The 27,558-nt window shown below is 35.1% G+C and overlaps 1 protein-coding gene across 2 annotated transcripts; it reads left to right on the top strand.

The window, feature by feature from the left end:
* Positions 1–1,527: 1,527 nt before the first annotated feature.
* LOC144439714 (beta-galactosidase-1-like protein 2) lies at positions 1,528–26,077 on the top strand. 2 transcript variants are annotated; one of them, XM_078128947.1, is made up of 17 exons: positions 1,528–1,868; positions 5,889–5,957; positions 7,441–7,536; positions 7,899–8,007; positions 10,889–10,981; positions 13,632–13,719; positions 14,953–15,017; positions 15,978–16,065; positions 16,917–17,060; positions 17,616–17,708; positions 17,828–17,937; positions 18,514–18,741; positions 19,090–19,171; positions 21,562–21,649; positions 22,760–22,877; positions 23,241–23,357; positions 23,744–26,077. In XM_078128947.1, exons 1-17 carry the CDS (start codon positions 1,540–1,542, stop codon positions 23,846–23,848), a joined length of 2,022 nt encoding a protein of 673 aa, XP_077985073.1. In that variant the 5' UTR covers positions 1,528–1,539; the 3' UTR covers positions 23,849–26,077. The 2 variants fall into 2 exon arrangements, with proteins under 2 accessions (XP_077985073.1, XP_077985074.1); XM_078128948.1 differs by lacking the exon at positions 13,632–13,719 and adding an exon at positions 12,912–12,996.
* Positions 26,078–27,558: the final 1,481 nt, after the last annotated feature.

Below are 27,558 nucleotides of genomic sequence, written 5' to 3'. Positions count from 1 at the left end.
ATACCAAATAAAACTATACTATACCGTACTGTACGTACTGTACTATACTATATATACTGTACTGTACTGTACTATACTGTACTGTACTGTACTGTACTGTACTGTACTGTACCGTACCGTACCGTACCGTACTGTACTGTACTGTACTGTGCTGTACTGTACTGTGTCGTGCCGTGCCATGCCATGCCATATACCATACAATACCACACCATACCATACTATATATTTGAAGATTTACGTACATTTTTAGACTACTGAGTGTACACCTGCAATGTGAGTGCGTGCATGTGTGTGTGTGTGTGTGTGTGGGGGGGGGGTACCGCACAATTGCACATAAACATTGTTTGTGTATTGTTTGATGGGTGAGGGGGGCTACATGAAAAATCTTGGGATCAATTCCGGGAAGCACTTGAATTTTTTTTAAGAATGATTCTCGAGTAACCGAGTAATGGGAGGGCGGTTAATAAAGGGGTCATTAGACAAAATCGTGATTCTCTCCAGTGCAGGCATTGGAGAGATATTCTCTATTGATTTGTTTGTCATTATTGTTTATGCTTGTTTGTATCTTAAGTTTGTAACCTAAGTTATGATATGGGTCTTTCTCAAGAGCCTGATCCAAACAATAAATAAATGAATAAAAAAAAATATCACCCCCCACTAACCCGCTATAAAATGTGTTCCCTCCCATAGACTCGGAGAATATATACCTACTGCATCATTTTAAAGGACGAACAAGAATGAAATGTTTTTATGTCTCCTTGCCTCCAAAGGATGGGGGTGGGGGTGAGATGGGGGTAATTTACAAACAAAATCTTGCCGGCCTACCCCGGCCATACTATTATATAAGGCCAAATAAAAAAAAAAAATGTTTGGTTTCGATTACCCGACCCTACAGTCAGGCTAGTTTTTCATGCCGACCCTAAACTTTTTTTTTTACGAATTTGAGGAAAATAATAATAAAATTGCGAAATTCGTGAAACCTCGCAAGAAATAGTGGGTGCGGAAACTGGTATCAACTTAAAAAGACAATATATTTGAAACTATTCTTCCAATCTGTAATGGCTGTACATCCGATAGGAAGATATAAACAACACGGAGACCATTTGGAAAACAATGGAAAACCTGAACTAGACACGCACACATGATGAAAAACAAAAACAAAAAAAACATTATAAAATAAAATGAAAAATCTACCTACCCCACCTATTTTAAAATTGAATGTAATTGGAACCACACAATTTTTTTTACGCGTAAACTCAAACGCTCCCCTCGGTCAATGCCTTCATATAAGTCCCCCCCCCCCTCAAAATAAGTGGCTCCCCCTGCAAGTTACCCCTGTTTGTACACGTTAATCATTAAACCGACGTGCTAAATCAGTTCTTGCTATCTTGGTTTCTGACATAATAACTTTTGGTATATTTTGGCACACGAATACGGAACTACGCTCAAGCCGATTCAATATGCAGGTGAGTTTGCTTTCACGCAATTACACGCGAGACACTCACCGTGACTACCACACAGTACCAGCATTGGTCTGCCATGTCTGCAGTACAGGCCACGTTCAAAATGTCGAATATATCATTTAGACCTGTCCATGGCGTCCGATTTTTTATAATTTTACTGTCAGTCTGTGTAATACTCTTCTGGTATATGTATACGCTAAAGTCTAGAGGGGCGGAGCTGGCGGTACCCAGAATTAGTATTGACGAACCACGAATTTCTCTACAGGCAGACGCAAAACAGTTTACACTCAACGGGAAGAAGTTCCAGATACTGAGTGGCGCTATTCATTATTTTCGTGTACATCCTGAGTACTGGAGGGACAGACTTCTAAAACTGAAAGCATGTGGACTCAATACAGTAGAAACGTGAGTATTCTATCAATTATCATGATCAAATCTGCCGTGCAAATAATACTCTGAGCTTGTGAGACTCGCAAACACACACTGACGAGCCCAGATCGAGTGCTGCGAAGTCGCTAATACACCTCAACTCGTCTTTGGTAAATATCTGGGCTAACATTTCAACATACAGCAACCATATCATCAGATAATCTACCAATGGGGTCTTTTAATATTAAATTCATATATAAAATTCGTTCATGCATGATTTCTTTCTTCGCCGTCAAGTGGGTCAACGTGTACGCGGCCATGTTTAGTGGTCAAAGGTCATAGGAGGTCACCCGAGAAACTCTTATCACTAATATCAGGATATTGGTAAAAAATCAATGTATAACAATGGTAGGGGACGGTCTAAACCTTAAACCGGGGTGTTTTCATATTTTTATTTGAAGCAGAGATTTGATGAACATTACTGTACAGTTATTTATAAGTACATGGATAACCTTCTTATCCTATTAATACAAGGGATTTATAGTACTTTTAGCAGACATTGATAGCATACAACACATACTTACAAAATATTCAGAGTCTAGAGTTTCATATTGCGGTTAGAAAAAGTAAATTAAATGCACATATTAAGAAATGGGGACAGTTTTTTAAATTGATAACTTAAGAAAAGTTTCTGAATACAAAATGTAAAATATTTTCATCCATGAAAAAAGTTGTACCTTTGTAATAAGCCCAATAAAAATATTATTAAATAAAAAAAGAAAAAAAATTGAGTAACTTAACCTCCCAAGTTTAAACCTGATTTTTATCTTCTGCAAGGAGTAAAAACACTTGTGTTTGTATGTTGACGTGTAGCATGTAGTGTGTGGATGACTCACAATAGAAAAGGGGTTTGGAAAACAGCAGTAGAAATGACAATACAAGAAAGTAGTAGGATACACTGGGAACTCAGTTCTTTATATGCACGCGCATTCCAACTTGTAACTGAAACTTACATCACACAAGAAATTTTGATTTGATCGCCTGCCTTATTGTCGGGCTGCGTGTTGATTGGTTGATTATGTATGACGTATGACTATAAAATGAGTTCATCAGAAACGGCAACAATGTTAACAACAACAACGTATAACACAAAATATGAATCAATAAATGTAATTCACAACATAGTGCATGTGTTTCAGGAATTGTATAAATTTACAGAAGAGGTTTTTATTTTGTTGTTACCTGGTTTATGTAACTGAGATGATGAATTGGACTTGTCAATGCATCATGTATGTGTAAATTTACTTTCATCTATAGTCAATAACAGAAAGAAATTAAGGTTTCTTATATATGGTGTGTATGGTGAATCATGTAACATGTTTACTGTACTGCTGTTTCACATCACTAGCTGCCTGTCATTGTACATTGTACCTCTTAGCCTTGGGAACCTACTAGCTTGTGTTGAGAACTGTTAGAATTGAGTCAGTAAGACATACCCCATATGATTAGGTCATTTATTGCATTCAAAGGCCATTGACCCAAAATACAAATCACTATGAACAAGAAACACAATACGGTTAAAGGTTAAAGTTCCAATTCATTTGCTTTAGCTCTTACTGATAGAAAGGTTGCAAGGCTGTAAATCAACTTTGATTCGGGTTAAAACCCTAAAAAAGGCACAAAAACAGACGAAAAAGCCCTCAAAATCACGTCAAACGCTACAATTATTGCAGCTAGGACCTGGCATTGATAATAAATTGAAGATGAGTATCACTTCCTATTGAAATGTAATTTTTCATGAATGGGGTAACTTTGAATGTTTCTTGGGTCTTGAAGACTTCTTGATTAATTTCTTAAATATCCCCTAACCTGTCTATTTGCAAATGAGTAGCAGAAATTGTAGCATTTGTTTTCTAGTTAAAAATCAGAAGGAAAAAAGCTTAAAAACAGAAAAAAATGAACTCAAAACAAAACTGAATGCTGCTAGTACACATGTACACTGTATCATGACAGACAGATAGACTAGTTCTGAACTGGTACAGTATTACATATTGAAAACTTCATTACTAGTCTAGAGTTCTAAACTGGTACAGTATTACGTATTTAACACTTCATGACTTTACCAGTCTAGTCAAGGCAGTTACAAAAGATGTTAATTGTGGTGCTCCCCTGTAGTGAGCAAAGCGCAAGGGGCACATGTCAGTATTAATTCATCACAAACTGACAAGCTGTCGTCATCGGACTGCACTGCTATGCAAATGTCCAACCAGGACTCCCCCTCCAGTCTGTTTAAAGTAAAATCATGTGGGGATGCGATGATGTCATCATGTTTATATGAACACAGTTTGGGGGAGCACAGGAATATGTGCTCGAACAACTGCCTTTACTAGACTGGTAAAGTAATGAAGTTTTTAATACGTAATGTTGTACCAGTTTGGAACTAGACTAATATGAAAGATGGCACTGTTTATTTTGTATGTTTACATGTTCCATTATTGTGTAATTATATGCCAGTAAATTCTATGTGGTGAACAACCATCTTGTACCTCAATATTTTGTGAGTAAATGTCCACATATTTTTGTTTGATTTTATTAAATATTGATATACCAATGCAGAAATAATATATGTGTATAAAAACATGCATTTTTAAAATTCTTTAGAATATCAGCATACGTTTCATGAATTAATAAAGAAGCAAATGTAGTTAAAGTGGCCATATGGATGAGGATTTGGTATTTATTTTAGATTTTTAATTTATAAAACAATTTTAGCATGGCGTCCTACTTGTAAAATCAACGTGACACAACGTACGTGAAGTCCTTATTTGTAACTTAATAAATTACAAAAGATTACTAAATGTGTCAAATGTTTGTTATTGTACAAAGTAGCATGCACCAACAGTAACAAACTTTTTTATACATATTTTAGCTTTTTGCAAAGTACTGCATGACAAACACAGACTTAGTCAATATTGTTTGACATTTATTTTTCAAGTAGGAAGCCATGATAAACTTGTTTTATTAATTGAAAATCCAAATAAATACCAAATCATCATCCATATGTCCATTTTAAATGAATAGTTTTAATGGAGTTACTCCAGTTGAATGGTTAAAAATAAAATGGTATACTCAAAATCCTCAACGTGGTCATGTTTACTCGGTCCAGTTGTATCAAGATGTTTTGAACAATAATTTAATTGGAATATCTGCAGAACACACTTTCAGACACATCCTCACCAAATATTTAGCCCTATTGACCATGTAGTTTTCGAGGTATACATTTTTGACCAAAATTGAGAATTTTGATTGGGAAATAATGAATTCAAACCCATCACCAGGATACTAGGCTGAGGTAGTATTTATTGTTAATTGTCAAATCTATTTATACTAGGTTAGACTAGATTAGTTGCAAGACAACTATTTCCATTCCTCTTTCATTTTAGCTATTTATATACGTATTTATCTTGACTAGTAAATGTAATTATAATTTGTAATTACTATATACTGTACATATCTATATATTTTTGGGAATAAATTATTATTATTATTATTATTATAAATGAGATGAACAGAGATCTTCTGATTCAAAGCCATGCATAAGATCTGGACTATATTGCATGTTGTTAAAAACATGTCAACTTATCCATCAGAGTTCTGTAAATTCAATGATATCAAAAAAAACACATATACTAAAACTGGCATGAAATTACTATCAGGGCTGGTTATTAACAGTAGTCCCATGCCCACAGACTGTCAATTCTGGTCATGGGGTTACCATAATTCACACTCTGGATACCACTGATTATGTGATGAGGATGGAAGATTTATGGACATGATAGTATTTTAATAATACACACATTTCCAATAGAGGAAATACGTTTTCAGTTCAGGAATATCAGTCTCGAGGTCACAATCCTTGGGCTACCATTTTCTGAAACTGGTAGCCGACTAGGACAACCAAAGAAAAAAGTTAATTTCAAGCCCTGACTATGAAATTGTACAACTTTAAAATGACTTTTCTGTTTATGTTATTTTGTATATATGTTTCTATTTCAGGTATGTGCCATGGAATTTACATGAAGAGGTGAAAGGAGAGTTTAATTTTGAAGGGTTTCTTGACCTTGAGTAAGTTATAATATTTCTGTTGTACTTGGTGCATGAGTAATTTCTCCATTGTATGGTCCACTTTGTGTGAAGCTATTAAACGTGTATAGTATAATTGTTTATTATAGTGACATGAGGTTTACCAGAAAAGTTTACATATATAAGTATATTGCTATGCATTCTCTGGAATGATCAACTAATGTAATCTTGGTGAAATATTGTGTAAAATTTATCTTGACCTCTTTGCATTCAGGGTTGTTTCTTGATCGTTTTTAATATTGGTCATTCAAAATGGTTATATGTGCTTGTTATTGAATCTTCTGCAGAAGCTAATATGTAGCTCTTTTTCCCGCCGCACTAGTCTTGGTTACCCAGATTCTTGCCGCTGGGTGCTCTGCCTACAAGACCACACCAAATGAGAGTCTTGGGAAACCATGTTTCAACTACCCTAGCTTGCCTGAAGTCACATAGTACATTTCTTCCAAGTCATAAATAACAGGCTTATGAGGCCTGTTTGTCGTAATTTAGATGTGTCACTCTCTTGAGAAGTGATAACTTGTCGCGAAAGTACCTAAATCATTTAGCCTACAATCTTGGACATGGGAAGAATACCCCAGCATGCAATGCTTTAGAATCTACTTCCTGCACGGACGAGTTTGAATCTAGTTTCCCCAGACACTCATTTGGGGTGCTCTTGTACACGTAGGTAGATCCCCCAGCAGCGAGAGTCTGGCTAACCGACACTGCCCTCACATTTGTTAAAGTTATAAAAAGTATTTTTCTCCGCTATGGTCATCAAATGTATTTGATGTAATTCTGCCATACTAGGAAGTTAACTTATCCATGTTAGGTCTAATTGTGTAGTGCATTTTGCTAAACTATTAGTATCTTGTGTGTTTGTTACTCTCTCTACCATAGTGATATGATATAAATTTATTTGCTTCTCCCTACTGCAGCCATCTATTGCATTTGTTGTTCTTTCCTCTACTACAGCCATCAAATGTGTCTGTTGTTCTTTCCTCCACTGTAGCCATCTAATGTGTCTGTTGTTCTTTCCTCCACTGTAACCAACTTGTATGTTTGTTGTTCTTTCCTCTACATTGTCTAGTAAGTTTGTGTTGTTGCCTTCACTGAAGCAGCATACAATGTAGTAGCCATCTAAGGTGTCTGTTGTTCTTTCCTCCAGTAAGTTCGTCTTGTCTTCACTGTAGCAGCATACAATGTAGTAGCCATGATCTAAGGTGTTTGTTGTTCTTTCCTCCACTGTAGCCAACTTATATGTTTGTTGTTCTTTCCTCTACATTGTCTAGTAAGTTTGTGTTGTCTCCACTGTAGCAGCATACAATGTAGTAGCCATCTAAGGTGTCTGTTGATCTTTCCTCCAGTAAGTTGATCTTGTTTTCTCCACTGTAGCAGCATACAATGTAGTAGACATCTAGGTTTGTTTTTCTTTCCTCCAGAGTGACCGGCTTTATAAATAAAATATGTCTTCTTTTCTCTACAGAGGGTATCTTAAGTTAGCACAAGAGTTAGGTTTGTATGTTATCTTCAGACCAGGACCATATATCTGCTCAGAATGGGACTTTGGAGGACTCCCTAGGTTAGTGGTTTTACTACAGTACCAGCATGTTGAGTACAATCAACTCTACTGCACCAAAGAAATATTGATTTCTGATTTCAGTTCTAGTTGTGATATTTACAAAGAAGATTTTCTGCCTAAATGTCTGAGCTAGTGCTTAAGTGCACAAATTATCAGTATTGAAATGTAGATCTAATGAAGCATCATTTTATGCCAGTGTTTCACAAGCTTACCCCTATCATCCAAGTATTTGGTATATCCCGTTGTTTTTAATGAAAGACAGTAGAATCAATTATTGAGATATGGGGATGATAGTTAGAAAAATAAAATATCAAATGTGATCACTGATGTGATGTGATGTATTTGACTTTTCTTTTGAACAGTTGGTTGTTAAATGAGCCTGATATCTCTGTCAGGACAACCGATCCAAAGTTTCTGAATGCAGTCGATGCATACTTTGACTACCTGATGCCAATAGTTGAACCTTATCAGGTAAGATATTCAGATACCCATAGTTAAACCTTTTCAGGTAAGGTATTCAGATACCCATAGTTGAACCTTATCAGGTAAGGTATTCAGATACCCATAGTTGAACCTTATCAGGTAAGATATTCAGATACCCATAGTTGAACCTTATCAGGTAAGATATTCAGATACCCATAGTTGAACCTTATCAGGTAACGTATTCAGATACCCATAGTTGAACCTTATCAGGTAAGGTATTCAGATACCCAGAGTTGAACCTTATCAGGTAAGATATTCAGATACCCATAGTTGAACCTTTTCAGGTAAGATATTCAGATACCCAGAGTTGAACCTTATCAGGTAAGATATTCAGATACCCATAGTTGAACCTTATCAGGTAAGGTATTCAGATACCCATAGTTGAACCTTATCAGGTAAGATATTCAGGTACCCAGAGTTGAACCTTATCAGGTAAGGTATTCAGATACCCATAGTTGAACCTTATCAGGTAAGGTATTCAGATACCCATAGTTGAACCTTTTCAGGTAAGATATTCAGATACCCATAGTTGAACCTTTTCAGGTAAGATATTCAGATACCCATAGTTGAACCTTTTCAGGTAAGGTATTCAGATACCCATAGTTGAACCTTTTCAGGTAAGGTATTCAGATACCCATAGTTGAACCTTATCAGGTAAGATATTCAGATACCCATAGTTGAACCTTTTCAGGTAAGGTATTCAGATACCCATTGTTGAACCTTTTCAGGTAAGATATTCAGATACCCATAGTTGAACCTTTTTCAGGTAAGGTATTCAGATACCCATTGTTGAACCTTTTCAGGTAAGATATTCAGATACCCATAGTTGAACCTTTTCAGGTAAGGTATTCAGATGATGATCAGGAGCCATATTTAAAAGACTAGACTCAACAGAAATTCAGAGATGTTTTTGTGACCTTCCTTTTAATACATACTAGAGGTATCGCAAGCAATATATTACTGTTTTGCAATGTCACAAACCATAACCTCTTTTACGGCACCGTCCAAAACGTGCTGTCTCGTTATTTCAAAGTGTCGCAGAAGAAATAACAGCTCTGGTTTGCGAGAATGCTGTTTTGATGATAAAATATTTGTTAATAAAGATAGCCATATTGAGAAAATAAGAACATCAAAATTATTGACATACATTCCAGCGACCTGCCTTTGTGAAAATTTGAATGAGTTATTTATGATAGTAATATGAACTCATTTTATATATCGTTTCAATTAGGAGGAGTAGTCCCATTCATTAAAGTTTTACTACTTAATTTAACTAATTGAACAGAAATGTGGATTTGACACAGCTGAGTGGAGACTGTGTTGAAATGACTGCAAGGTTTTATACACTGAAAATAACAAAACTAATTTTATTAAATAACTGCAAGGTTTTATACACTGAAAACAACAAAACTAATTTCATTCAATGACTGCAAGGTTTTATACACTGAAAACAACAAAACTAATTTCATCAATCAACAGTCAATGAAATATCAGACTCTTCCAATATTTCAATGAGTGACAGCCATCTTCATCTGGGAATGAAGCCAGGACCTAACACTAAAAAGGGGATTATTGGGTAATTTTGGCAAGGATGTAACTGTACTTGAGTCACGTCAAGAGTGATAAGTAAATGTATGTGAGTGCCCTGGTCACGAGTAAAAACATATAGAAAACATGGTATTGAAAAATATATGAGGTCATGCCAGCTATGAGATGAGGTAGAGGATGAATATCATTTTCTGTTAGTTTGTTCCTTTTTTAATGTTGTGAGAACTAAGTATTTACCAAGATTTTACTTTGAACCTTCAACTACTGATAAATTCATCAATTTACTTTCATCAGATAATGTACACATTCTTCAATGTCTTGCTGTATTTACATTTCATGCTATGAAATTACGTAGACAGATTTATGTAAATTTATCATAATTTCATTTGTAACATTTCCACTTACTTAATTATTTCATAGTTATTTACTGTCTTCAAAAATAAGCAACTACATTTGTACTTTGGGCCGATGGCCTTGGATGTACAGAATCAAAGACCATACCACCACCACGCCCTGGTCACTTTAGCAGGTTTGTCTAAAAGCAATTTAGTAAACCTGGGATGGAATTGTGGGTCTTTAAAAGATTCAAGTTAATGAAAATGTAATTTGTTCTTTTTCCTGTCATTTTATTTTACCTTAGATACAACTCTGGTAATTAAGACTTCAATTTACTAAGATAGACACAAACTAAAATTAGTGTTGTTCAATTTGATAGCTAGATTCCACAAGTGTATGATAGTGGTTCCTCAGTTGTGTGAATCTAATCACCTACGACCCAAGATAGTGTAAACATTGGAAGTCTCAAAACATTAACTGCAAGTTTATGGAACTAGTTTTCAGAGATCTAACCGTCTAAGACAATAGTTAAACTAACATCCATTTAATAGCTCATCACTAGCCCCATCTACACGTAGGGCGTCCTACCTGAGGTAGGATAGATTAGTGTCTACACGTAGGAAGGTTACAGCAGAGATGTCGCGCCTTTCGTCCTGACAGTACATAGGACGAAGTCAGGAGGGTTTCAGGAAACCTCTCAAAGGTGACCTAAGTCAGGACGGTTTCAGGACAGGTTCAGGACACGTTTGCATCTACACAGGCTTCAAACTATCCTGAATCCTACCTCAGGTAGGATTTTTAGTGCCGTGTAGACGGGGCTACTGTTATATCAACATGTTACAAAAATAGTGTTAGTTTGTGTAGATGCCTAAAAAAACCAGAGTAATAACATCTGAGGAGTTATTATATGTGCACTAAATAAATAAATAAAATAAATAAATATTACATACTTGTAATTCTAAATTTGTATAATTATATACTCTAGTACTCTGAAGGTGGTCCTATTATTGCAGTGCAAGTGGAAAATGAATATGGGTCGTATGGAAGTGATCTCAATTATATGGTACATATTAAAGAGGTAAGTGTCGTCTCTTGTATCTTTTATTGTTTATTCACGTGAGTTTTTCTGTTAACAAAGTAAGAGGTCCTAGTTCTAAGATTAGAAGTACTTTAAATCAGACAATTTTCATGTAATAAATTCTTACATATTTCATGTAGGAAAATTAAACATGAATTGTGCATAGGAATAGAGTAGAATATTCTTATTCCAAAGAAGTTAAAGTGGCCATATGGATGAGGATTGGGTATTTATTTTGGATTTTTTTATTTATAAAACAATTTTATCATGGCCTCCTACCTGAAAAATCAACATGAAATAACATTTACAAAGTCTATGCTTAAAACTCAATGCATTTGAAAATGCTAAAAAAAAATATGTTAAAAGTTTGTTATAGAACAGTGAACATTTTACACATTTATTCATCTTCTGCAATTTATTGAGTTACACACACAGACTTGGTCTATGTTGTTTCACATTGATTTTTCAAGTAGGAAGCCATGATAAAATTGTTTTATAAATTAAAAATCCAAAATAAAACCCAAATCCTCAGCCATATGGCCATTTTAATAATGTTATAAATGCTGATTTTTATATAATAACCCAGACCTCAAGTCTTTGTGGTTTTAAAATCAATATGGAAAAATTTGAATGTAAATACACAGTTGTTATTGATATGAAATTGAGAGGAAAGAAAAGTGACATGTGTCACTTGAATACTAGCTGGAATATTTTAGGCGTCTGAGCTAACGTGTCAACTGGTAGATTTTGTATGTTTTCCTGGTGTGTACCTTTCTATTCCTCACCAGGAGAGAAGCCAACTCACTCTACCAAAACATATTTGAGTGCAATTTATATTTACAGCTACAAAGTGAGATTGCAATAAAAAAAAAAAAAAACTCATACTGTGCCATTTTGTAACTACAATTAAAAAAACACACCAAATAGTTGCATAGGCATGTTTTCCTACAATCGTGCCCAAACACGTTAATAATAATAATAATAATATTTATTTCTCATAGAGCGCATTACATTAAAACAATCTCAATGCGCTGAACAAAAGTATAAAATTATTTCAAAATGTACATATACACAAGTATAAACATGATATGAAACAGGATAAAAATACAAAGCCACGGAATGACAATTAAAAGACTGCAGCTGTATTTACATTATAATAGGTCTATTGTATAGCTAACAAGTAAAACTTTGTTGAATACAAGTAAGAAATAATGGCCCAAATAATATTTAAATCGAGATGTTTATGTCTTATGATTTTCAAGTTTTTATTTTTTTTGTAAATGAATTTATCCGTGTAAATATTCATTTTCCGTTTCTATAAGTTTTCCCTCTTCTTGTTATGAAACTAAATAAAATGAACGAGAAATGATATCCTAAATAATATGTAAACAAAAACAGAGAGAGAGTTTACTTGATAGTATGTATTTTGTAGAAGAATTTTATTTATATCTTATAAACTTGTTTTGTTTTTATTTCTATTAGGTTTGTCGCCACATTTCTTATCAAAACAATAACTCATCATTTCTGTGTTTGCTGTGTTTTCTGTGCTATGACCAATTTTCCGGTTCGAAAATGCATTGCGCGAGAGGATTTCGATTATCTTGTTATGTTTAGTCTTGTTTTGTCTTTATTACGTTTGAAATAATATTTTCATCAGGAAATGATGGAAAGACATGTTGACGTCTTTGATTGTGAGTGATTTTATAGAACAAGGAGTAAACATCATCAGTGATAGAGAGAGAATTTTACTGGTGAACCCAGAGTACGGTCAGGTGACAACCGTCCCTTTGAGTAGCATGTGCAAACCCCTTGGTGTGTACACAATACATGACGTTGTATGGAGCGATGCGCAATGCATTTTGGAACCGGCAACAGGTCTGTTAGCACTATTTTGTACTAACTCTTTTGCACGTGCTTACTCTGGGTGTAGGCATTAGAGAAAAGAGGAATAAAGGAATTGTTTTTGACAAGTGATAACAGTGGTACAGCATACACAAATGGACAGATACCAGGTGGTAAGATATCATCATGGTGTATACGCTGTGTAATGGAGCTTCTGTGACTGCTTATACTGTCATTATTATCTTGGGTTTTAATTCTATTTACCTTATTTGTCTCACCTTCAATGGGTAAACACTGCTTTGCATATAGGTGTCATGGTATGTAAATTATCATGCCCTTGAGCTCAAAACAGACAGGATGACATCTTCATATGAGTGTGGAAAGTCACTGAGGTCTGACAATCAGAATCAAAAGTCAGTTGGAGGTCAACCATCAGACAGTCAGTTAAGGGGTCAATGTTATTGATCAGTAAGAACTCATTTTGCTAGGGCAGCCAGTAAGGGGGGAGGGGGAGGGGGGTAATAGGTATTGGGTCAGCAGAGTTTTATTGACAGATATGTTGGCAAGTCACAACTGCTATATTACTCAGTGTATAAGACCAGAGTAATGCATCTCAACCTGGTGCATGAAAACTGCTAAATGCTTTGCTTTGATAAGAATTGTAAAATAAAGTACCCACTTTAAAAAATGCACTCTAGTTGCAATTTCACATTCTGCCTGCCTTTTCATTCCTTCCCCTTTGATTGAATTTCACTGTGATGTCATGATTTAAACTCCCTCTGTGCATTCCATCACATTCCGTCCCCAGGCCATGGAAAAGCGAGGACTTAAGGAATTATTTTTGACATCTGATGGCACCACCAAAAACAGATCACACAAAGGGAGGATTCCAGATGGTGAGATCAGTGCAGTTGAATCAGAGAGATGATTTGATTGGCTGAAGCAAATATGAAAGGATGATTTCATTGGCTGTATCAGTGAGATTTACCAAATCAATTAAGGAGGAATGAATTGATTGGCTGATCAGATATGAAAGAATGATTTCATTGGCTGAATCAGTGAGATTTACCAAATCAATTAAGGAGGAATGAATTGATTGGCTGATTCAAATATGAAAGAATGATTTGATTGGCTGAATCAAATCACATGTTCAGGAATAATGTTTGTTCAGTTGAAAATGTTCATCCAATCAAGTTATTTGATTGAATAATTTTGCATTATCATACATTTTTGGGGGTAATTGAATATTTTTAGTTGTTTGGCAGTATCATTGGTAGTATCATGCAATGCAATGTCCATCATATATGGCAAACAGGGTGTACAATATTATTAGCAAGTTATAATATTTAATAAAACACCTTCAAAAATCATTCCAGTAGCAGCTAGTGCAGCTTTAAAGTTTAGTATTCATGTGACATGCATGTATGGATAAAGGGATTGTTTGTTTGTTTGTTTGTTTGTTTGTTTGTTTGTTGACACACATGGTGCACCATGTTGCAATCACTATGTAAACTCTTATAGGTCCTTAGTTCCAACCACCATGTTGCAATCACCATGACAACTCATACATCCTTAGTTTCAACCACAATGTAGTTCCAACCACCATGTTACAATCACCATGACAACTTTTATAGATCCTTAGTTCCAACCACAATGTAGTTCCAACCACCATGTTAAATTAGACTTATTTGTATGGTATTATAGTGCACTGCGGTAAAAGTTATTTATAAATCATGTGAATATTTGCGTGGAAAGAAAGTTTTGTTTTAACTTCTCAACTTACTGGCTAGGTTTTTGTAGCATGGGACCGTGAGGCATGCTACAATCAAATTAGATGATTGCTATGCTTGTAAGCAAAACTTATTTATGTACAAATGATTATTTTCAGATTTGAAACGATATACATAATATATTTTTTGACACCTTAGTAAAATAAATCAACTAGAAACTCACTGTTACGGATAAAATGAATCTAATAGAGAACTAATTAATTGATGAGCTTGAGATATGTTAGTTGTACCGGTATCTGATATGATGAGTGATATGTCAGTTGTATCGGTATCTGATATGATGAGTGATATGTTGTGAGTGTATTATTAAACTAAATCTTTATCTTCTATGTTTTACAGTTTTCATGACAGCTAACTTCCAAGTGAAACCAGAAAAACACTTTGAAACATTGCAGTCTATTCAGGTAGGTGTATGTACGGGATCTTGGATTACTTTGTCTTCCTAATTCCCCCAGGTCTCATCAAATCTACCCTTCTGGGCAAACCTACTATTGATAGGACGATAGCAAGTCTACTGTCAGTTAGCTAATACAAATTAATATTATAATTGCAACATGTTGATATAAGCTGGAAATGGACTTCAAGTTAATTACACTCATAGGATTATATTTTATGTGTTTGAATCCTCAGTGAGTAACACGCATTCTGTATGTGCAGTGTACATGCTGACTATTAGAGTATGTTATAGGTTATGTATTTGCACACAATTAGTATTTAAATAAAAGATATTTCAGAAGGTTTGTTAGGAATACGACAAACTATAATCTGTGTCTGAATACAGACTAGGGTTGCATTTCTGACAGCAGTTTTTCATAAGTGGCTGCATATTCAACCTCATTCAATGTTTACGCTATCTTGATTACAGGGGTAATTGTATCCACATAACCAAGGCACTACAATCATTGCTGTGTGATTTACCATACTTGTAACAACAATAGTTTTAGTTTGTGTCCATCTTAATTTGGTGATAGCTTGGTTTCCATGGTAGTACCAGTACTCATGTTTACTCTACCTAAATATGACCCCAGAATTTTATTTCAAGTTCAGATCATCTGAAAAATAAAAGGTTGTATAGGTTGGCCACTAGAGGGCGCCATTCTTAGGCAAATGTTTTTATCAAAATGTACGACAGTAGTGTTTGAACGTCACATTTCACAGGATTTTCGAGGAAATGTTCTGGAAATTTTGTTTAAAGTGTTCGTTAAAGTTTTCAGTAGTGTAATGTCACGAACTGATGAAGTGCTCTGTCAATTTTGTTGATAACTTTCTGTATTTCGATGTTACTATTCATTTAGTATTTGGTCTAATGTTGTGTTTGTAAGTTGTGTAAATAAAGTACAGTATGATAATTGGTCTAATTTCAGGGTGAAGACAAACCATTGATGGTGATGGAATACTGGTCTGGATGGTTTGACCATTGGGGAGAAGATCATCATGTTCTGGATGTAGAGGGTTAGTTAAATTTACATACACAACTGCAATGTGTTGTCCCTTTACATAGCTAACTACCACCCTCCCCATGCCCCAATGAAGGCCATCACAAGGTTGCCACTGATTGGATATACAACTACAATGTGTTGTCTCTTTACATAGCTAACTACCACCCTCCCCATGCCCCAATGAAGGCCATCACAAGGTTGCCACTGATTGGATATACAACTACAATGTGTTGTCTCTTTACATAGCTAACTACCATCCTCCCCATGCCCCAATAAAGGCCATCACAAGGTTGCCACTGATTGGATATACAACTACAATATGTTGTCCCTTTACATAGCTAACTACCACCCTCCCCATGCCCCAATGAAGGCCATCACAAGGTTGCCACTGATTGGATATACAACTACAATGTGTTGTCTCTTTACATAGCTAACTACCACCCTCCCCATGCCCCAATGAAGGCCATCACAAGGTTGCCACTGATTGGATATACAACTACAATGTGTTGTCTCTTTACATAGCTAACTACCACCCTCCCCATGCCCCAATGAAGGCCATCACAAGGTTGCCACTGATTGGATATACAACTACAATGTGTTGTCCCTTTACATAGCTAACTACCACCCTCCCCATGCCCCAATGAAGGCCATCACAAGGTTGCCACTGATTGGATAACATATACAACTGTACTTTATTATAATAATCATTTACATGTAACATATCACTCTCTGTATTGTTTACTAACCAATCACAATGAACCTTTTGCAAAGTTTCACATATACCACACAGACAGCTCATAAGAACCTATATTACCATGGTAACATCTGCAATGCTGACTCGACATTCACTGTTATTTCTTCCAGAAATGGAGAAGGTTTTGATAAGGATCTTAAGCATGGGTGCCTCTGTAAACTTCTACATGTTCCATGGTGGCACTAACTTTGGTTTTATGAATGGTGCCAATATAGATTATGATGGCAAATACCAACCAGATATTACTAGTTATGGTAAGTTTTATAAATTATGATGGTAAATACCAACCAGATATTACTAGTTATGGTAAGTTTTATAGATTATGATGGTAAATACCAACCAGATATTGCTAGTTATGGTAGGTTTTATAAATTATGATGGTAAATACCAACCAGATATTACTAGTTATGGTAAGTTTTATAAATTGTGATGGTAAATACCAACCAGATATTACTAGGTAAGTCAAGAATCATCTCAATCAAATTTGCATAAATTAAAAATGGCCATGATTTTCAAGATGGCCACCATGCATATTTGAATATTTCACTATCCATGTAGATGAGGCTATCAGTGTACAATGTAAATTGTCATTTCCTATACTTAGAATGTAGTGACTATTTATAAATTTTTGCACCCAAAAAAGAAATATAAATTGACCTGGGTTCAATCTTGCATGACATGGATATAGATTTTGATATAAGCAGAATCAAGTATCATAGTCATGACTAATAACTCTGAAATAATAATACAGTGATTGTTATAATATGGAAGACTAAATGTGTCAATTAACAAGTGTTTGTGTTTTACAGATTATGATGCACCACTGTCAGAAGCTGGTGACTTGACAGAGAAATATTTCAAAATCAAAGAAATACTTCAGAAGCATGCACAACCAGGAATGGGTAAGTTTTAACAATGTTATAACTGTCCACAGACACTAAGATCAAATTTTAAAATTGATAACAAAAAAATCATTAAAATGAAAGTTGACTAATGATCAGGAAATGTTAATTTTTTCCAGTACCGAATGTATTACCAAGTCCACCAAAGATAATTGGGAAGATCAGTGGCAAGGTCAAAGTTCAAATGACTCATTTTATGCCTTTGACAGATGCTATGGAATTGGTGGATGTAAGTAGAACTGAACTCATCTGTGTTAGAACCCTTGATTGGATTAGATCCAACCCACCTGATTTACATATAGGTGGACAACTTGTCTTGGTATTAACCCACCATGTATACATGTGATATGTGAAGAATTGCATGTGATATGTCAACCATTACATGTGATATATAAACCATTACATGTGATATGTCAACCATTACATATGATATGTCAATGATTACATGTGATATGTCAACCATTACATGTGATATGTCAACCATTACATGTGATATGTCAACCATTACATGTGATATGTCAACCATTACATGTGATATGCCAACCATTACATGTGATATGTAAACCATTTCATGTGATATGTAAACTATTACATGTGATATATAAACCATTTCATGTGATATAGAAACAAGTGCATGTGATATGTCAACCATTGCATGTGATATGTCAATCATTGCATGTGATATATAAACCATTACATGTGATATAGAAACAAGTGCATATTATCAATTACACGTGACAGATATACAAAACATAATGATTACATGGAACATATAAATTATTTTGAAATCTTGCAATGTTTGCAGGCCATCAGTTCTGATAATGTGATGCCAATGGAAATGATACCAATCAACAATATGGGAGGACAGGGTTACGGTTTTGTAGTCTACCGTACCGTCATTGATGGCAAAGCACAACAACTCAGCTTTACAAGACCTGTGAAGGACAGAGGACAAGTATTTATTAATGGAGTAGAGATTGGTGTAGTCACTTCATTCCTCTATGGTTCATTACAACTTACAAATTTAAAACCAGTAAGTTGTCATCTCTCTCATCATTACAGGGGTTGCCATGGATACTCTCATCATTACAAGGGTTGCCATGGATACTCTCATCATTGCAGGGGTTGGACTCAACAGTTCAAAAACTGTTGACTGGATATGTCACTTTGCTTGGAACAGCATTTAAATACCATATGACTATGTATCATGACTGACAAATTAACACATGACAATGTACTGATGAATGACAAATTAACCCATAGATGAGATGTATTACAAAATGATTGGTTGACTTTATTCAATGTTTGCATTTAAAAAGTGTGGGATATTTTTGATGACATATATTTCTCATTACCTTTATTTACTCCTCTCCTCTTTCAGGGCAGTGGAAATATTTTAGATATTGTGGTAGAAAACCAAGGGAGAGTGAACTATGGCATTGAAATGGCTACAGAAAGAAAGGGTATGTACAGCGCATGCATACTAAATTGTAGAAATGTAGCAATGTGCAGTACATGCATACTAAAGTGTAGAAATGTAACAATGTACTTCTATAAGATGTAAAGTCTTACTATTATGATTGTATATATATTTTTATGTAATTGTTCACTTTCACGATTTTGTGGTATATTTTGTTTTTGTTTTTGTGTGTTGCATTATGTCCTAGCTTTTTGGTGTATATTTTTACTTGTGAATAATTGGAAGTTTGGCCAGTTAGGCTAAAATTATCTTGTATACAAAGAAATAATTATAATAACTTAAACCATGTTTTAAGACATAAGCTATAATCAATTTAATGATGTGATTATTGTGTACATAAAATGTGTGGAGGAAACCCCTACTATGCAGGAAAACCCCTAGTACATGTATGCAGGGAATCCTCTACTATGCAGGGAAACCCCTAGTACATGTATGCAGGGAAACCTCTACTATGCAGGGAAACCCCTAGTACATGTATGCAGGGAAACCTCTACTATGCAGGGAAACCCCTAGTACATGTATGCATTGAAACCTCTACTATGCAGGGAAACCCCTAGTACATGTATGCAGGGAAACCCCTAGTACATGTATGCAGGGAAACCTCTACTATGCAGGGAAACCCCTAGTACATGTATGCAGGGAAACCTCTACTATGCAGGGAAACCCCTAGTACATGTATGCAGGGAAACCCCTAGTACATGTATGCAGGGAAACCCCTAGTACATGTATGCAGGGAAACCTCTACTATGCAGGAAAACCCCTAGTACATGTATGCAGGGAATCCTCTACTATGCAGGGAAACCCCTAGTACATGTATGCAGGGAAACCTCTACTATGCAGGGAAACCCCTAGTACATGTATGCAGGGAAACCCCTAGTACATGTATGCAGGGAAACCTCTACTATGCAGGGAAACCCCTAGTACATGTATGCAGGGAAACCCCTAGTACATGTATGCAGGGAAACCTCTACTATGCAGGGAAACCCCTAGTACATGTATGCAGGCAAACCCCTAGTACATGTATGCAGGCAAACCCCTAGTACATGTATGCAGGCAAACCCTTAGTACATGTATGCAGGGAAACCCCTAGTACATGTATGCAGGGAAACCTCTACTATGCAGGGAAACCCCTAGTACATGTATGCAGGGAAACCTCTACTATGCAAGGAAACCCCTAGTACATGTATGCAGGGAACCTCTACTATGCAGGGAAACCCCTAGTACATGTATGCAGGGAAACCCCTAGTACATGTATGCAGGGAAACCTCTACTATGCAAGGAAACCCCTAGTACATGTATGCAGGGAAACCCCTAGTACATGTATGCAGGGAAACCCCTAGTACATGTATGCAGGGTAACCTCTACTATGCAGGGAAACCCCTAGTACATGTATGCAGGGAAACCCCTAGTACATGTATGCAGGGAAACCTCTACTATGCAGGGAAACCCCTAGTACATGTATGCAGGGAAACCTCTACTATGCAGGGAAACCCCTAGTACATGTATGCAGGGAAACCTCTACTATGCAGGGAAACCCCTATGTATGCAGGGAAACCCGTACTATGTGGGGAACCCCTACTATGCAGTCAACTGTACTAATAAAGATGATGCAATTTGTATACCCCCTCATCCCTGTTCATGGTGTTGCCCCCTTGTCTTCTGATGTGGAGAGATTTTCTAATTTGCCTGGATAACCTGTCCTGTTCTCTGGCGATGATATTAGCAGACTTCCAATCGATGATGTAATTGTTTTGTGCCATATGGTCCATGACAGCAGATTTGTTGAACACTATGGATGCACCATTCTCGCAAATCAGAGTTGTTATTTCTTCCACGACATTAGATTGTATATGAATGCTACCATGGCTTGTTAACAGCAGAGTTGACAGCACATTTTGGACAGGGCCTTAAACGAGGCCTTGGTTTGCAACGATGGGGATGCACATTTTTGTGTAAATCTGGTGAAATTTCAGTCGCTGATTTTGTCCACATCCTTTGTATTTTCTTTCATTCTTGTGCCAAAACTTCTTTCATCATTCTTTGGCCAAAACTTCTGTTTCACCAATGTACACTTTATCATGAGTGACATGGGATGCCTTAGTAAAACTAGCAAACTGTTCTAATTATGCTACAAGACAATGGCAAGAAATTACTTGATTTTGATAATTAACCGTAAAAGCCAAGGTAATTTACACCCAGCATAATGTCATAGACACATACATCAACATTGTTATTATACTAGAATACTTTGTCAATATTTTATGTAAAAAATTTAACTTGAGTAAGAAACTCGACTCGGCTTGTGCCGTTTTCACAATAACTACAGATTTGGTAGATTGTTAATTTTCTTATAAAAATATTCTTTTATTTTAGGTATTTATGGACAGGTTCAAGTTGACGGTGTGAAAATCAAGACATGGCAGATTTATCCTTTGGAATTCAAGTCAGACTTCATGGTAAAGTAAGTATCAGTTGGAATTATATAAATTGAACTATATAAATCGATCGAAGAGGGACGTTACCAAGGCATTGTGTCGCAGCTCAGAGTATGTAAAATATGTAAATCTAGCGACATAGAAGATGAATACCATTTCTTTTTGATTTGCTGTACTTACAATTTGTTGAGAGCTGAGTATTTACCACCTTCTGTATACTTAGAACCAAACTTCAACAAATTCAAAAGATTAATGTGTACATCTGATGATGACTTACTGATTAATTTGTGTAAATTTGTTTTCCAAGCAATGAAATTGAGAACTTCATTTATAAATACTGTACCTGTGCAATAAGTGCATGTTGTTTTTGTTTCATGTTATGTACTCCTTTTGCATATGGGTCGGTGGCCTAGTAAAGCAATAAAACCTTATTATTATATAAATTCAAGTCTGCCTTTATGGCAAATTATCAGTTGAAATTATATGAAGGCTACATTATTGACCTCTAAGTAGTGTCAAAGCTGCACTAGCAGCAACTGGAACTTATTTTTTTTTTAAAGTGGCCATATGGATAAGGATTGGGTATTTATTTTGGATTTTTAATTTATAAAACAATTCTATCATGGTTTTCTACTTGGGAAATCAATATGAAACAACATATACCAAGTCTGAGTTTGTAACTCAATACATAGCAAAAAGCTAAAAAACAATGTATAAAAAGTTTGTTATTGTACGTACAATAACAAGTTTTCACATGTTTATTAATCTTTTGAAATTTATTGAGTTACATACAAGGATTTAGCATAGGTTGTTTGATTTTGCAAGTCGGAAACCATGATAAAATTGTTTAATAATTTGAAAGTCAAAAATAAATACCCAATGCTCATCCATATGACCATTTTAAACCGTTGAAATTGTAATATCATACACCACAAAGAGTATTGAATCACATATTGGTAAATATCTTTGTATAGCTGTACACATGGTATGGTATGGTACTATAAATTGTTCTTTACACAATCGACTGTGAGGGCGCTGTTCTATTGTCTGTGTGTCCAATGTAACAATATGTATAAATGACTTTGAATTCTAATTTTAGTGTATGTTAATGATTTGTCTGGTGATGTCTTTTACAGAGTAAGAGCCTCATTAAAGTGGCATAGTATATCCAATATAGAGAAATATGCAGGACCAGCACTTTACAAGGGTACATACTCACCACCAGCTCCACAAGATGCTTTTATTGATATGCAGGTAAGTAAGACCAACACTTTACAAGGGTATATACTCACCACCAGCCCCACAAGATGCTTTTATTGATATGCAGGTACGTAGGCCCTACACTTTACAAGGGTATATATTCACCACCAGCTTAGGTAAGTAAGACCAACACTTTACAAGGGCATATACTCGCCACCAGCTCAGGTACATAGGACCAACACTTTACAAGGGTATATATTCACCTCCAGCTCAGGTACATAGGACCAACACTTTACAAGGGTATATATTCACCACCAGCTCAGGTACATAGGACCAACACTTTACAAGGGTATATACTATGTTAATGTTATCTATCTTACTAGATAACTCTAAGTATTGTTCTGCTTTCTTTTACAGGGCTGGACCAAAGGTGCTTTATTTATTAATAATTTTAACTTGGGAAGATACTGGGATATTGGGCCACAAAAAACTTATTATGCACCTGGACCATTATTTAAAAACTCACCAGTTGAGGTATGTATTATGTGTACATTGTTTGTACTGTATACTGTAAACCTGAACATTTTAACTAAAGGTTTATTGCTTCGTAGCAGATCTTACGAGATCCCATGTGAGCCATGGCATCCATAGCAACCACTATTGTTCTCTACATCATCGCACATGGCCATGGCGAAAGCTTGACCATGATCACATGTTTGACAACCGTTGTTGCTAGGCAAATTTGCATATCTCACAAGATCTGCAATGAGATGTAAAATCTCTTATTATCTTTTAACTTCCATTAATGTCTAGAAATTATCAGTAATGTAAGTTAATATGACCCTATAATGTAAGGTACTATGCATTGTATGGCAGTTTATCCAACAACTAACTTCTTGCATAACTATTGTATCTTTCAGATCATAGTTTTTGAGCAACATAAGGGGTCAACATCTGTCACATTGACAGATAAACATGACCTAGGGACACCTGTACATGTCAAAAATGATGAAGATGAGGATTAAGAATAAGACAGATGTAAAAATTGCAAATAATATTCAAATTATCTGTTAATATGCTAAATAGCTGTTGATAAGCTAATTAGCAAGAGTCGGTCACCGATATCTTTGATTTAGACATGTAATTATGGAGGTTACTAATTTGTAATAAAGATTTGCATATTTTCCATAACACTGTAACCATGACAACCAGCTGAAAGGGAACAAAGGCGAGGCCTATATTGTCCTAGCTGCTTTAAACGATGTACAATAAGTTACAAAAAGTAACTTTTACCACCTTAGCATTGCACAACTTCTCTAAAAATAAGAGAGAGAAGTAAAATGATAATGAATATGTATAGAAGGTAGGGAATTCTTGGTATACAAACAGTATATAAACCAGTGCTTTTTTATTTTCATTTTAGTTCTAGTGAATTTTTAGAGATGCCATGTTGATGTCGAAATGGTGAAGTGACTTTTTGTGATCTACTAGACATAAACTAAAGCAGTTAGGACAAACTCGGTCTTGCCCTTGAAAGCGCCATGGTTTCATTTTGATTAGTTTTGTTTTAAATTGTAATATACTGTACTTATGTTGTTATAAACACTGAAACATATTCAATCATGTCTATTAACTGCTAGAGATTTTACGAGAAATTTAGATGCGATGTCAATGTTGACGTTATGAGAAAATTTTGGAGGTACTGATCATACAAATTTACACTGAATATCTCCAAAGTTTATAGAACTTTGAATCAAATACTTTACTATGGTCCAAGTTGTTGAGCCTTCAAAGTTCTAGAAGTTAATTGTCAACGTTATTTGAAGTTTATAGAACTTTGAATCAAATAATTTACTATGATCCAAGTCATTTAGTCTTCAAAGTTCTAGAAGTTAATTGTCAACTTTATTTGAAGTTTATAGAACTTTGAATCAAATACTTTACTGTGGTACAAGTCGTTGAGCCTTCAAAGTTCGAGAAGTTAATTGTCAACTTTATTTGAAGTTTTTAGAACTTTGAATCAAATACTTTAATATCGTCCAAGTCATTGAGCCTTCAAAGTTCTAGAAGTTAATTGTCATCTTTATTTGAAGTTTATAGAACTTTGAATCAAATACTTTACTATGGTCCAAGTTGTTGAGCCTTCACAGTTCTAGAAGTTAATTGTCAACTTTATTTGAAGTTTATAGAACTTTGAATCAAATACTTTACTATGGTCCAAGTCGTTGAGTCGTCAAAGTTCTAGAAGTTAATTGTCAACTTTATTTGAAGTTTATAGAACTTTGAATCAAATACTTTACTATGGTCCAAGTCGTTGAGTCGTCAAAGTTCTAGAAGTTAATTGTCAACTTTATTTGAAGTTTATAGAACTTACAAATCATGATACTACGGATATCTGTGGCATATGTACTGCCTTTTGTAATAATAGCAATATGTTGTATAAAAGAGGTAGATAATGTCTTGACACTGCACATTACTTGGGGTAGTTAGTTAGTACACTAAACTTAGAGTACACGAGTTGTTAATTTATTATCTGGAATTCTTGGGTTAGGATAAGAAATTCGAATTTTTAATCATGTTTAATTTTGACAGTAAATGCGATTTCGAGTTTGTATGAGATCCTGTCCACATCAGTTACACCACTTGAAATAGAGTGAATTTGGTGGTGAGAGGGGGGGGGGGGAATATATCTTCAATGGTGACTTGTTATTTCTGAGATGAATCAGACTTGCTAGAGAAAGACAAGTCTAAACATACATATATATGTATAATGTTTTGAATTTAGTTTAAGATTTGTGAAGATACTCAAATCACACACCTCCCTCCCCCTTCTTCACCTAAATAATAGTATATTCTAACATTGTCCTAATCAGCTTAGACTTCTTGATTTTTGAAATTATGGGGGTGGTTAGGGTATATAAGTATAATATTTGAAGTTGTTTAAAAATTAATGGTTATTACGCAAATAAAATTGAGGAGTTTTTCTGATTCAGTTTTTCTATTAAAAAAAAGGTTTTTGAATATGGACATGGTCCAAAATTATGAATTCATTACATGCATTTTTAATAGTTTTAAATCACAATTTTAAGTTTCAAATGATTTTTTTTCGTGCCTGTAGCAACTTGATCACATCTAGAATCACTTTTTTGTATATCACGTGATTAATGTGATAATGTTATCACTTCTCTAAAAAAATTAAATTGTTCAGTAATCTTTGGAATAATTATTAATTCTCATTTGAAATAAATGAAGTTTGATCACATCAGGTCATGTGACTAAATTAGTTAAATTACTTTTCAGTAAATGTCGCTGCTGTTCTCTCACACTTTGTTATCAATAAAACATTCCAATCTATTTTGTTTGGTTTAGTACAAATGATTGTGAATTGAATTCTGTCGTACTGAAGTCCTGGTACACAGTGTGCACGTGTGTGTGTGTGTGTGTGTGTGTGTGGTGTTTGTGATTTGAATTCTATCGTACTGAAGTCCTTGTACACAATGTGCACGTGTGTGTGTGTGTGTGGTGTTTGTGGGTGTTGTGTGTGTGTGTGGTGTTTGTGATTTGAATTCTGTCGTACTGAAGTCCTGGTACACAATGTGCACGTGTGTGTGTGTGTATGTGTGTGCATGTGTGTATGTGCGTGTGTGTTTGTTTAAAATAGACGTCCTACCAGCAACACATATAACATGTGGTAATATGTTATTTTAGGAGATAGAATCAATGTTTAACCATTCATTGAATAATGTATTTCTGCCATTTCCCGCAATGCAATAGGTCAGCATTCCAACAATGTGTATAGGAAGAAAATTTAAGGTTTTGCCCTTATGGGAGGCATTCAGTTTAAATCTGGGGCTATCAAATCTATTGTGTGTTTCTGATCTAAGAGCTAAGCTATCATAGATATAATGATAGATGTAGCTAAATTATCTTACCATTACGATAATGAATTGTATTTAAACTAATATATGCATATATATTATGTACATATGTCAGTGATCGGATTATAGTAATCCACAATCAATAAAAATGTATGCAAATATGACTTGAAACAAGACCACACCCATGGCAACGGCCAAATGTTTATGTATATAACTAAGATAACAGTGATGCATAGGCAAGTGGATAAACATTAAAAAATGAACACATCTATGCACATGCCTTCTTACCATACCACACCCATGACAATGGCCAAATGATGGTTTGTGTGGCAAAGATAATAATTGAGGTGAATAGACAAGTGGAAAAACATTCTAAAAATGAATATATATGCTTAGGCGTAAAAAGAATCGTGTGGTTCCGATTACGCTCAATTTTAAAATAGGTGGGGTAGGTAGATTTTTTACTTTATTTTATTATATATTTTTTTCACGTGTGAGAATAATAAGAATAATGTTTATTTATCATATATACGCTACTGCACATACAATGAAATACGTCTTGGTTTTGCGAGATACAGACAAGCTTTAAGCACGCAGTATAAACAAAATCAAAAACAAACGACAACGAACATACAATACATTTACATGGGTAAAAAGTTAAGAAAGGCGAAATCAATGCATTCTTGAGATACTTAGGTTAGATTCGTTCAAGGTTCTAACAGTTGTAGGATAAAAACTGTTTAAAGATCGATTGGAACCAGACTAGATTGAACGATACCGTTCACCAGAACGCATCAATTGAAACAAATTGTGTGCAGGGTGGTGCTCATCACGGACGATAGACATAGATTTTTTCA

This window comes from Glandiceps talaboti, chromosome 9, assembly GCF_964340395.1.
Source record: "Glandiceps talaboti chromosome 9, keGlaTala1.1, whole genome shotgun sequence".
NCBI classification, from domain to species: Eukaryota; Metazoa; Hemichordata; class Enteropneusta; family Spengelidae; genus Glandiceps; species Glandiceps talaboti.
This window is presented reverse-complemented; position numbering and strand designations above follow the sequence as displayed.